The sequence below is a fragment of the Amblyomma americanum genome, chromosome 5, assembly GCF_052857255.1.
Source record: "Amblyomma americanum isolate KBUSLIRL-KWMA chromosome 5, ASM5285725v1, whole genome shotgun sequence".
NCBI lineage: Eukaryota > Metazoa > Arthropoda > Arachnida > Ixodida > Ixodidae > Amblyomma > Amblyomma americanum.
The window spans coordinates 37,204,089-37,215,940 of NC_135501.1; the positions used below are offsets into that span (position 1 = coordinate 37,204,089).

The window sequence follows — 11,852 nt, forward strand, 5'->3', positions numbered from 1 at the left end:
GTCTAAATACTTCTAGAATATCATTCATGGTGTCAGGGTATGTCGATGGTTCCTGTTTGTTTAAGATGACTAGAAAATCATCGACATACCTAAATACCTTCAGAACTTTCCCTTTGTCCAGAACAGTGTACAAAACTTCATCAACGGCTGAGAGAAAAATGTTACTTAAAATAGGCACCACACAAGAACCTATGCAAATACCTTTCTTTTGAATGTAGACCTGATTTTCAAATTCGACCACCGTGGCACTTAGGTAGAATTCCAACAACGTTAGAAAACTGCCTATTGACATTCCCACTGCATTTTGAAATGACATCGCACCTTTTTCTCAATACAAGACTGAACGGCTAGGAATAATTCTTTGTGAGGAATAGAATAAAAAAGATCCTTAACATCGACTGAGAAAACGCTGCCTATAGTTCCACAAGTCTGAAGAAAGTCTATTACATCAGTTGACTTCTTCACTGCAAAGGGATCCTCTACAACAAGTGAATTCAGATGTTTTAAGAGGAATTGGCTTATAAGGCGTTGCCAAGACGAGCTCGCACATAATGCAATGGAACGGTACATCTGCCTTATGAGTCTTGGCAGTCAAAAACATGCTTAGAGTCTTTTCCTTGCACTTACTTATAGCATTTGCAATCTTTTCCAAATCCAGGTTCCTGCAGAGAGTGACTGCTCGAGATCTCACTTTTCCCGGCTTGAGACTTGTCACAGCGAAATTCTTTTCCACTGCAGCGCAGGTCTTTTCTTTGTTGCATCCCGGTGGCACCACCACAAAACCTCCTTCTTTGTCTGCTTGTAATAACCGCAGACCTCTGCCCTTGAAAAAAGGGACGATGGTGTTGAACTCCTTTTGGCCCCCTGGGGATTTTTCCGAAGCTGTCCTTGACAGAGCGTCTACTCCGTCCAACAAGCATCTCTCACGGTTCTCCGGCGAAGCCTTCCCAGACACACGCCTGTTCAATGACAGAAGCTCGTGAGCCACAGTCCTAGGTGCAAGGCTAAACTTCGGCCCCTTCGCCAGAAACCGGCTCAATTCTTCCGTGACTTGCATGTGCCCCAGTACCTTCAGTTCAGCACTGCAGTCCTTCTTGTCAGGTGTCTTAGGTGTGTTATTCATCATATGGCACCACAAGAATTCTACAGCCTGAGCTGCGAGCTTCCTGTATGCCCGGAACGTTTTCTCAGCGATCCATTCAGGGTTTCTAGTGTGACATGCGTCACGTAGACAGTCTTAATAGAGCCACATTTGCCTCCACAATTCCGATCGTAAGATCCTACACATCCGCTTTACGTGGCCGTAGGAAGGCCGAACGGTGCCAAAAAGAGCGATGAATTAACCTGGAACCAGGCCCTTCTTGAGACAGAACGCGATGTACCTGGCACGGCAGGTTGACCATGTGATGTTTGCGACGAGGGCAGACAGTTGTGCCGTACGAGAGGAAACACGTAACGAACTCCTTCTGCAATTCCACAGTGCCCTATTTTTCATGGCAGCTGCATTCCTACTAGCTTTATTCATTACATATTTTTCATGCTCTGTCAGATACTCAGCACTGTTATTTATCCACACCCCAAGATACTTGTACTCATCCACTACTTCTAGCATGAACTCCTGTATTCTATGCTCGCTACCCTCTTCATTAAATATCATGACTGCAGATTTTTCCTTACTATACTTGAAACCTAATCTATCTCCCTCTGTACCACATATGTCTATCAACTTCTGCAAGTCTTCCTTGTTGTCAGCCATTAGCACTATATCATCCGCGTATATTAGTCCCGGTAATGACTGTTTAATCCATTCCCCTTGCTTGGAAAAAGAAAGGTTGAAGCCTAGCCCGCTCCCCTCTAGCTTGCTCTCCAACCCTTGCAGGTACAACATGAACAACAAAGGGGACAGAGGACATCCTTGCCTAAGCCCCCGCTGTATATCTACAGGCCCTGGTATATTTTTTTCCCATTTTATGAGCACTGTTACCTTTATATATATATCTTTTAAAAGATTTATTACTCCATCTTCCACATCCAATGTGCCCAGTTTGTCCCACAAATACTACTGAATAACGTTGTCATAGGCTCCCCTAATATCCAGAAATGCTAGCCATAGGGGCCTGTGTTCCTTTTCAGCAATCTCTATACACTGTGTCAATGAAAATAGATTATCCTCCAACCTCCTTTGTTTCCGGAACCCATTTTGTAGTTCCCCTAGCACCCCCTCGTTCTCCATCCAAGCCTGCAATCTATCCTTTATAATCTGCATCACCACCTTGTAAACGATAGATGTCACTGTTATGGAACAATAGTTACTTACGTAAGCTTTGCCCCCCTTTCCCTTATATATCATGTTCATTCTACTTAATCGCCATTCATCGGGGACTTTCTCATCCACTATCATTTTGTTCACTACCTGTATTAATGTTTGCTTGGATTTTGTTCCTAACTTCTTTATCAACATAAACGGGTTACCATCTGGTCCTGTTGATGTGCCACTAAGAACATTCTTCTCTGCCCTTTCCCACTCTCTTTGCTCATGTGAAGCTATTGCAGTAACCGGTCTATCCTCCTTCGATAAATTATGTACAACATTCCTTTCTTTAAATTTTTCTGTCATCTTTGTTCCTATGTGTTTTATTGCTTCATCCCCTTCTAGTTGAATAGCCTCATCTGTAACAATAAACCTTTGTTCTAGCCTAGTCTTATTACTCATTGCATTTAGATGTTTCCAGAATTTTTTAGCCGCTTTTCTATCCTTTTTATTTACTTTTGACATCCATTGGGCCCCCTTCTAATTTTCTCATTAACCAAATAGGATGCTTCCCTTCTACACTTTATGAAGGTATCCCATTTTCTGTCTACTTCAAATCCTGGTTCCCCCTCTTCTTGGAATATCTGTGTTCCCTAGACGCTTCCTGACATTTCTCTATCGCCCTCTTGACCTCCTCATCCCACCAACTCTTGGGTTTGCGTCTTTTCCCTTTTAGCTTTACTCGCACCTTAGCTAGCTCTAGCCCCAGTAATTGAGGTAATTTGTAATAAGTCCATTCTGGTTCACTGTCCTCAAAAATTACTTTCTCAATTTGTTTGGCTGCTGCTTCCAATTCCTTTTCTGAGTAAAAATTCCCCTCTGATTGTTCATCTCACTTCAGTCCTACATTGGTTTCTCTTCTGAAGCTCAACTTGATACGCTTGTGGTCACTACCTAGATTTCTGGAACCATGTTCATCTATGCTCATTACCCCTAATCTATTATACATCCTCTGTGACATTAGTGCATAATTTATCGTCGAGTGCAGACTCCCCGCCTCCCATGTTATGAGCCCTTCACACTTCTCGATACTGTTGCATACAACTAAATCATGCCTGTCACACATGTCCTGCAGCATGCTTCCTGTTGAATCCATGTACCCATCCAGGTCTTCTATATGTGCGTTCATGTCGCCTAATATAATTATCTCGCCCTGTCCTCCTAGCTCATCAATGCCGCTTGCAATACACTCTAACATTTTCCTGCCTTACTCTTTGGCATTGGCTCCTGTCCACAGGTATACAAAGCCAAGGAGTGTTTGCTTGCCTGCCACTGTTCCTTCTGGCCATGAATGTTCCTTGCATCCCAGATTAACCCTTTGAAAATTCTTACTTTTATGAATGAATGCCCCAATTCCACCCCCCTTTCTGCTGCCCTCTGTTCTATTGCAATATTCCCATGCGTAGTCTGGGTTACAGGGTGGTTGCTCCATGTCTCTAAGATGCATTTCCACTAAACCATATACTATTAATTCCTCCTGCCTTAACTCTTCTTCTATTTCCTCCCATTTCAGTCTATTCCTGCCACCTTGCATGTTAATGAAACCAATATCTGAATTAACTTGGCCCTGGCGCTTGCGTCTATTTCTTCTCCTATGGTTCCATCATCCCTTTGATCTTGGTTCTTCCTTCTCTACACTGGTTCCCTCAGAGCTCTGGGTCCCCCCAAAAAAAGCTGTTGCCTGGCGACCTATCCTACTACCCACCCTCTTGCCAGTGGCACCACCGTAGTGAATGCCATACTATGCAAAAGGGTGGGGCCTGACCTCGTACACTTCCCTGTTGACTTCCATCACCCCGTATCTTAGTCGTCGACTCAATAACCTATGATGACTTCCAATTGCAGAGTTGGAGCACTTCTGGAGCAACGTTTCCTGCTCTTTTCGGAGCAACTGTATTCCAAACGCAGATCTGAGCCACGTATCGCGTCTTCCAATCGTAGACAGGGAGCGGTTGCCGAGCCGAGATTGCTCCGTGGAGCAGTCGGGACTGCTCCGCCGAAATCGGCGGATCCGACCGGAAGTTTGCGTGACGTTCTTATGCAGCGGCGATAGCGGTGCCCTACATGCTCTGGCATGCATGCTCTGGCCAGAGCAAGTGTACTCAAATCGCAATTTCAGGTCGCGCGCTCTGTGCCGGATTGAGGCACTCTGTCACAGAGCGTGCAGTCCGCTCCGGGCCTGCGATTGGAATTCACCACTAATTACACGGTTAGCCTCAATGACCCTCCTTTGCGTTTCGCCAGCCTGCCTCTGGACCTCTGGGATTGTGCATATGCTCACCTGCACACTCTCAGAGGCCTCTCTAAGCCTACGGATCCCCACTTCTAACTGCTTCTCAAGATTCTGGCTCCTCCCCTGCAGCACACCATTGAGACCAGCATGGATAACGACAAGGTCTTCGCCATCCATGCTGCCCCCCACCACCTCCTGGGCTTTGGACATTGCATCTACCATGCACTTCTTCGACTGGGCCTCCACCTGCACCCGCCTATCTGCCTTCACTGCCGTCAAAACGCCTCCCTCAACCCTCGCTACGTTCGAGTCCCCGACCACCAGAACCCTCCTGCGCTCTAACCGTTCGCTTCCTAACTGCGACTGTTGCCCTACGGATCGCACTACCTGTCTCTCCTGCCGCCGTACGCTATTGTCGTGAGTCTCCATGCCCGTTTTAACCTTTCTCACTCAAAGCTCGCTGCGCTACAACACAGTAGGATCGACGAGCCTCGTCCCCCACCTGACACTGCTCCGAACCCGGGTGCCCTGCCGGCCGCGACCTGAGCGCTTCTACCTGCTTTTCTAGCTGGGTCCGCTTTTCCCGCTCCTCTTTCAGCTCGCCCACAATTCGCTCCAACAGGTCGGCATTATCCTCCTCCTTTTTCAGCCACTCGGCGACCTGAGTTTCCAGCTTAATCCGTGCCTCTCGTTCTAATTTCAGGTCCCCTTTGAGTTCATTAAACCTAGCTTCCCATTCCCCTTTCAACGTCTGCACGGCGTCCTCAAAACGCTTACATATCTTGCACGCGAAGGTGACCTCATCTGCCTCGGCTAAGCTCCTGAACTCAGTCTCGTCTAAATAGCACCAACGGTCGCACTCCTGGGACTGGTCGCACCCCACCCCCGTCCACCTTGACTTCCCTAGCTTTGCCGACCCATCGTCCGGCCGACTACGCCTCTTAAAAGCCCGCCAAAATTCCTATGCAAAATGCCCTCGGCCTAAAACTAACAAACTACCGCCCGACAGCACGTATGCAAGCGCAAATACCGAAAAGCACTTAGCTTCGGACGTTGTCGCTGGAGCTCCCAGAAAAGCATCCACCTCCGACGGCCTCATCTCACCAATCGGATGGATGGATGGATGGATGGATGGATACGGCTGAACCCTTTACATCGGGCGGTGGCTCAAGCCACCTAGCCATGTCTTGTGCAATTTTACTCCTGTCTTGCTTTTAGCCACCAATCAGATAACCTTCGCTTGGTTACTTCTAACCTCTTAAAATCCACTTTCCCTTCACTATCCCTAAACCCCAATGCCTTGGGTAAGTCAGCCCCGCTGCCTTCCACTGTAGGTTGAAGCCCTTTACAGAAAAGTATCAAGTGTTCAGCCGTTTCCTCCTCCTCTCCGCACGCAATGCACAAAGTGTCTATCTCCTGGTACCTGACTCAATACTTCTTAGTCCGCAAAACTCCAGTCCTGGCCTCAAACAACAAAGAACTTCCCCTACAATTATCATAGATATTTTCTTTGACAATTTCCTGTTTAAAGGTCCGGTATGTTTCTAGTGCCGATTTCGTCAGCATCCCTGTTTTCCACAAAGCTCTCTCTGTTCCTTTAACCTTTTTCTTAACCGATAATTGCTGATTTGCCCCCTTACTGCTGTCCAGATATTTGCTTGTCAATTTTCTAGTTCGCTTTCTCCATTTCGTGTCAACATTCTTTATATACAGGTATCTGAAAACTTTCCTAGCCCACCGCTTTTCCTCCATCCTTCTCAATCGTTCCTCAAATGCTATCTTACTGCTAGCCTCTCTGCTCTCAAAAGACGCCCATCCCATATCACCCTGTACCCCCTGATTTGGTGTATTGCCATGTGCTCCCAAAGCTAACCTCCCTACTCCCCGTTGCCTAATTTCCAGCCTTGCTTGAACATCTGGCCTCATACACAGGACCGCATTCCCGAAGGTCAGGCTAGGGACCATCACCCCTTTCCAGATCCCTCTTACCACCTCATACCTATTGTAATTCCACAGTGCCCTATTTTTCATGACAGCTGCATTCCTACTAGCTTTATTCATTACATATTTTTCATGCTCTGTCAGATACTCAACACTGTTATTTATCCACACCCCAAGATACTTGTACTCATTCACTACCTTTAGCACGAACTCCTGTATTCTATGCTCGCCGCCCTCTTCATTAAATGTCATGACTGCAGATTTTTCCTTACTATACTTGAAGCCTAATCTATCTCCCTCTGTACTGCATATGTCTAACAACTTCTGCAGGTCTTCCTTGTTGTCAGCCATTATCACTATATCGTCCGCATATATTAGTCCCGGTAATGTCTGTTTAATCAATTCCCCTTGCTTGAAAAAAGATAGGTTGAAACCTAGTCCGCTCCCCTCTAGCTTGGCCTCCAAACCTTGCAGGTACAACATGAACAACAAAGGGGACAGAGGACATCCTTGTCTAAGCCCCCGCTGTATCTCTACAGGCCCTGATACATTTTTTTCCCATTTTATGAGCACTCTGTTACCTCTATATATATCTTTTAAAAGATTAATTACTCCATTTTCCACATCCAATGTGCCCAATATGTCCCACAAATGCTCCTGAGTAACGTTGTCATAGGCTCCCCTAATATCCAGAAATGCTAGCAATAAGGGCCTATGTTCCTTTTCCGCAATTTCTATACACTGTGTCAATGAAAATAGATTGTCCTCCAACCTCCTTTGTTTCCGGAACCCATTCTGTAGTTCCCCTAGCACCCCCTCGTTCTCCACCCAAGCCTGCAGTCTATCCTTTATAATTTGCATCACCACCCTGTAAACCACAGACGTCACTGTTATGGGGCGATAGTTACTTACGTCTGCTTTGTCCCCCTTTCCCTTATATATCATGTTTATTCTACTTAATCGCCATTCATCGGGGACTTTCTCATCCACTATCATTTTGTTCACTACCTGTATTAATGTTTGCTTGGATTTTGGTCCTAACTTCTTTATCAACAAAATCGGGATACCATCTGGTCCTGTTGATGTGCCACTAGGAACCTTCTTCTCTGCCCTTTCCCACTCTCCTTGCTCAAGTGAAGCTATTGCTGTAACCGGTCTATCCTCCTTCGATAAATTATGTACCACGTGCTTTGCTGAAAATCGCCCAATACATCTTGTGCCATCTAGCGGCTGCCATAGCAATTAACATAAATAGCTCAGGTAGCCCAAAAAGATGGCCCAACACATACGCACGAACATTTGTTTTGGAGAATCATTTCTAGAGAAGACAATAAATCAGTCTCGAAACTTTACGGACAAAGATTGTATACATGGCTTGCACCAACGTCATCAACAGGAATGCTGGGATACGCGGCCGCCATATTCATGACCCACTGCCGCTCCGTGCGCACTGGAGTGGTCGCGGTAGTGCCAGCTCGTGTTGTTTTCCGAGTGTGCGTAAGCGTTGCAGTCTCAGCATGGTCAACTGCACCGTTGTGGGCTGCTCCAATCGCAGCGACGTTACAGGGAGAAAGAAAAGGCCAACTAGCGCGAGGTTTGTCTCTCTGCCGAAAGTGATCGAAAACCAGTGCGAGCGAACCAAGACTCTGAGTGCGAAGCGCCGCAGCTTGTGGTTAGCACGCATAAAACGTGCTAATTTCAACCACGAAAGCCCCAATGTGCGCGTCTGCGGTGTGCATTTCATAAAAGGTGAGCCCACTGTATGTATCTCCGTTTTATAGAAAAAAAGCCAACACGACGACGTGGAACGCTTTGAAAACAGCTTTGCGTCCGCAGGAGAACCGTCCAACCTGTTCGACGAGACAAATCCAGACTGGGCCCCGTCTCTCAGTCTCGGCCACGGGACCAGGCATGCTGATTCCGCGCGGCACGATCGCAGAGCAAAAAGACTCGCTCACAAGCGACGGGCCGATGTTGAAGCGACAGCAGTGGCATCGGAGGCGTCGCCGCGTGCCTGTCCAGATTCCCCACAGCCACCGCAAGCCGAGGAAGTCAGCGCCGATGAAAATGAGACAGGTCAGTAGGCATTTTTTTTTTCATAGTAATGCATGGTCATTTGTTTTTGCGTACGGTGCATTCAAAGGCCTTTGGTGCGTCGGTCCGCTTACCTAGTGCTTGTGATGCCTAGCCAGCATGCAGTTTCGCTGGCTGCCACTCTAGTTTACGAGCTTATAGACTTTTTTTTTTTATACAGGAATCGCTGTTCAAACCGACACTCGGAGAGGTTTGTGCCGCAGCCTCTGTGAGTGGTTCACCTGCGAAGACAACGAGAAAAAACGTCGGCTTTACTGACCTATCGTTTCAAAATTGCTGCGGTTCAGTTGCACTTTGCCTAGGGATGTCGTCTTAGAACAAAACATTTGAGCCGTTTTTTTTTTTTCAGAGTTGCGGTGCACGAACTTGTCTGTCTGAACCTGCTCATTTGCAATGCCATTCAGACTGTGCAAAATAAAAACAAAGGCACATAATGGGAGCTGCAACTCGGTTCTTTTAATCTGTGGGAGAGTGCGCTGCCCAGCTCGGACTTGGCTGTTCAACGCCGGGTCCTCGAGCGAGCCACCGAGGTCATCACGAAGCAAAGTATTCTGATCACCTAGATTTGACCTCAAGTTCCGTTTTTCTGTTTGTTTTTTGGAACCGATAAGGTTTTTCCGCCTCCTTTCACGCTTTGCGGGCACTTCACGTGCTCGCGTACATACATAACCGAATGTCGCGCTTCAGATGCGCCGCACAGAGCGCTTAGCGCAAACGGCGTACGGACCATTCGTCACAGCTTTGCTCATACAGATTAACAAGGTTTGCAATCATCAAATGGATTCGTAATGCTTACCTCGCCGAGCAAGACAACTTTGCCGTCCTGGAATTCCTTGGCAGAAAGGTGCTTCACCCAGCCGCTTGTAAAATAATTGTGGGACTCCAAAGCTTTGTACGCTTTCATGTTTTCCAAAGTCACAAAGTTCGCGGAAAACACAAGATACGTGACGATGTCGCCGTGCGAAATCTCGGGGAAGCCACTCACATCGGCACTTGTGTCCACTCCGGGCCGCAGCGTGTATGGATCGATATCATCGCACAGTTTCAACTTGTCTTCGTAACGAAGGCGAATACTGCCGATGAGTTCAGAGTAATAGCCCGCGTTTAAAGGTTCATGCGGCGCCATAGCAGGCACAAATCGGATGAAGGAGAGCTGTGAACGGTGCCGGTGCCACGAATTTGAAAGCATCCGCGGCAGCACAGCACTGAACGAAGACTGAGCGACTGGGTCACAAGCATGGTCGCCGGGTCAACGAGCAGGCGGATGTGACGTCACGTGCGAACTTTGACATCATAGCCATCGCTCGGTTGTTGAACCCGAAACAGCATATGACGCAAGAAATCATTTATTATGATGGCGCTCACTCCACAGCGTGAGGGTAGCCTTGTCATCGCCTTTCCGCGCACCTGCTATGGGGCATGGGCACTGTGAGGAACCCAGGGGGCAGCACTCTCGGCGAACAGGCAGCGCCGCCGGTGGCCGCCGGAGCAAATCCGTTGGGAGAGTCGCGGCCGCCTGGGTCAGGCGAGCGCCTAGTTTGGGGCGGCCGTCGGAAGGTTTTCAAGATTGTTGCAGCAAGGTGGTGGCGATTTGGGCTAGCTGGAGTGACATAGCGATGGGTTAACAGTGCGGGAACATGAATACACCAGACAGAGAGACAAGGACGAGCCCTGGCTTTATGCTGGGCGTCTGTTTCCAAGTAGCAAAGCACGAGAAACGGAGCAGACGACACAAGGAGAAGGGCGCCCAAGAGTAAGGATAAAAGCACAACAAAACCAAAGGGAGGGGATAAGAAACACGATAAATAAAGAAATAGAAAAATACAGAATAAGATTTCTGGCAGCCCCCACGTGTGGTACAATGCGACACAAAGCCAGCCACGAGCACTTCGACCGAACGGGACGGCCGGAGGGAGATTGTTGTGAGAGGTGGGGACGTACTTAGGCGAAAGCTCAGAAAGCGAAAAGAAAAAGAACGCTGCCAAGGATATGGCGCTGGAGGAGGAAGGAAAAGGTGAGGAAGAAGAAGAAAAGGAATGAACGGACGGGGAGCTGCAACAGAGAAGTGGAAACAAAATACGAGAAACTGATGAAAGGTTTGAAAATTCGCGTACGTCGGCTGGCTAGGTTCACAGATAGAGACATCTCCCTGTCTGTGCGAATGATTGAGGTAACTCACGTAGTATACAGGCAGAAATATTTTCAAAGGTTTCGATTACTACTCCGGTGGGGCGCATTCTTCTTCTCCTGATGACAGAACAGTCTGTAAAGGACGGCATGTAGCGGCGGTCTCCGCAGCGAACATCAACAAGACGCCGTTTGATCATTCCCTCCACATCGCACTGGTATGCGCACATGAGGTCGCTGATCCAGCATACTAGGCAGACCCTTTACTTACAGATGTTTTGATTGGAACATACGAATTTTAATTTTTTTTCTTGTCTTCAAGATACACCTGACTTAAAAATTTTTGTTTTCGCGCCTGTATGGTCACAGAGGAAATCATCGCAACTATACAATTGATTATAGTTTTACTTAAAGACTGAATTATTATTGGAAAATGGACACATTTTAGCCTGCGTCGAAGCTGAGTGTTTGTGGGACACTTCCGCGGAAAAAAAGTTACAATCATCAAAAGAGATCGAACGTACTGACAAAGACTTTCTTTACAATTAGAGGAGAGCACTGTAACAAGGCAGGAAGAGGAGAGTGAAGGACGGGTAGAAAAAAAATGAGAAGAGGGAGGTGGAGGTTGGGGGAGGTTGTCAAACCACTCGAGAAGGGAAATTGCGGTGGAGCTGGAAGAAAGGGTGTAAGTGCGGAGAAAAGAAAAGAAGCAAGAAGTGTAAGCACGCACAAAAAAAACTAAACCAAATGAACCTATTCTATGCAAAAGACAAATAAAAAATAACGTATTGAAATACAATTCTAAGCAAGAGAGACATCAGAAAACAATGCATTGAAATACGGGAAGCTCATCAAAACCTTACATCGGCCAACTTGCCAGGTACGCAGAAGAAGCGGCATTTCTCGGTAGACGGAACAATGACGTAGTCTTGTGCAGTAATTACAAAGGGTTATGTTGAATATTTTATTTGTTCAGAAATGACAGCAAAGATTGGTGCCTGACACCGGCTACTTCTTTTCACATATTGGAAGAAATCACTTGAATTGGCGACCTAAATGTCAAGCAAACACAATATACACACTATGAATCTGGTGATGCGGTTTCCGTATTTCAAGTTCACTGCAGCGAACGCCAATGGGTCAGTT

General features: G+C 47.1%; 1 protein-coding gene across 1 annotated transcript; it reads left to right on the top strand.

Annotated features, from left to right (window-relative positions):
- Positions 1-7,966: 7,966 nt before the first annotated feature.
- LOC144134630 (uncharacterized) lies at positions 7,967-8,998 on the top strand. Its single transcript, XM_077667503.1, has 3 exons — positions 7,967-8,234; positions 8,322-8,561; positions 8,740-8,998. Exons 1-3 carry the CDS (start codon positions 8,003-8,005, stop codon positions 8,835-8,837), a joined length of 570 nt encoding a protein of 189 aa, XP_077523629.1. The 5' UTR covers positions 7,967-8,002; the 3' UTR covers positions 8,838-8,998.
- The last annotated feature ends 2,854 nt before the right edge of the window (positions 8,999-11,852 follow it).

Coding starts and splice junctions, on each gene's coding strand:
- LOC144134630 (XM_077667503.1), top strand. CDS start 8,003: ATGGTCAACTGCACCGTTGTGGGCTGCTCCAATCGCAGCGACGTTACA. Junction 8,235..8,321: donor CGGTGTGCATTTCATAAAAG/GTGAGCCCACTG, acceptor TTGCGTCCGCAG/GAGAACCGTCCAACCTGTTC. Junction 8,562..8,739: donor CGCCGATGAAAATGAGACAG/GTCAGTAGGCAT, acceptor TTTTTTATACAG/GAATCGCTGTTCAAACCGAC.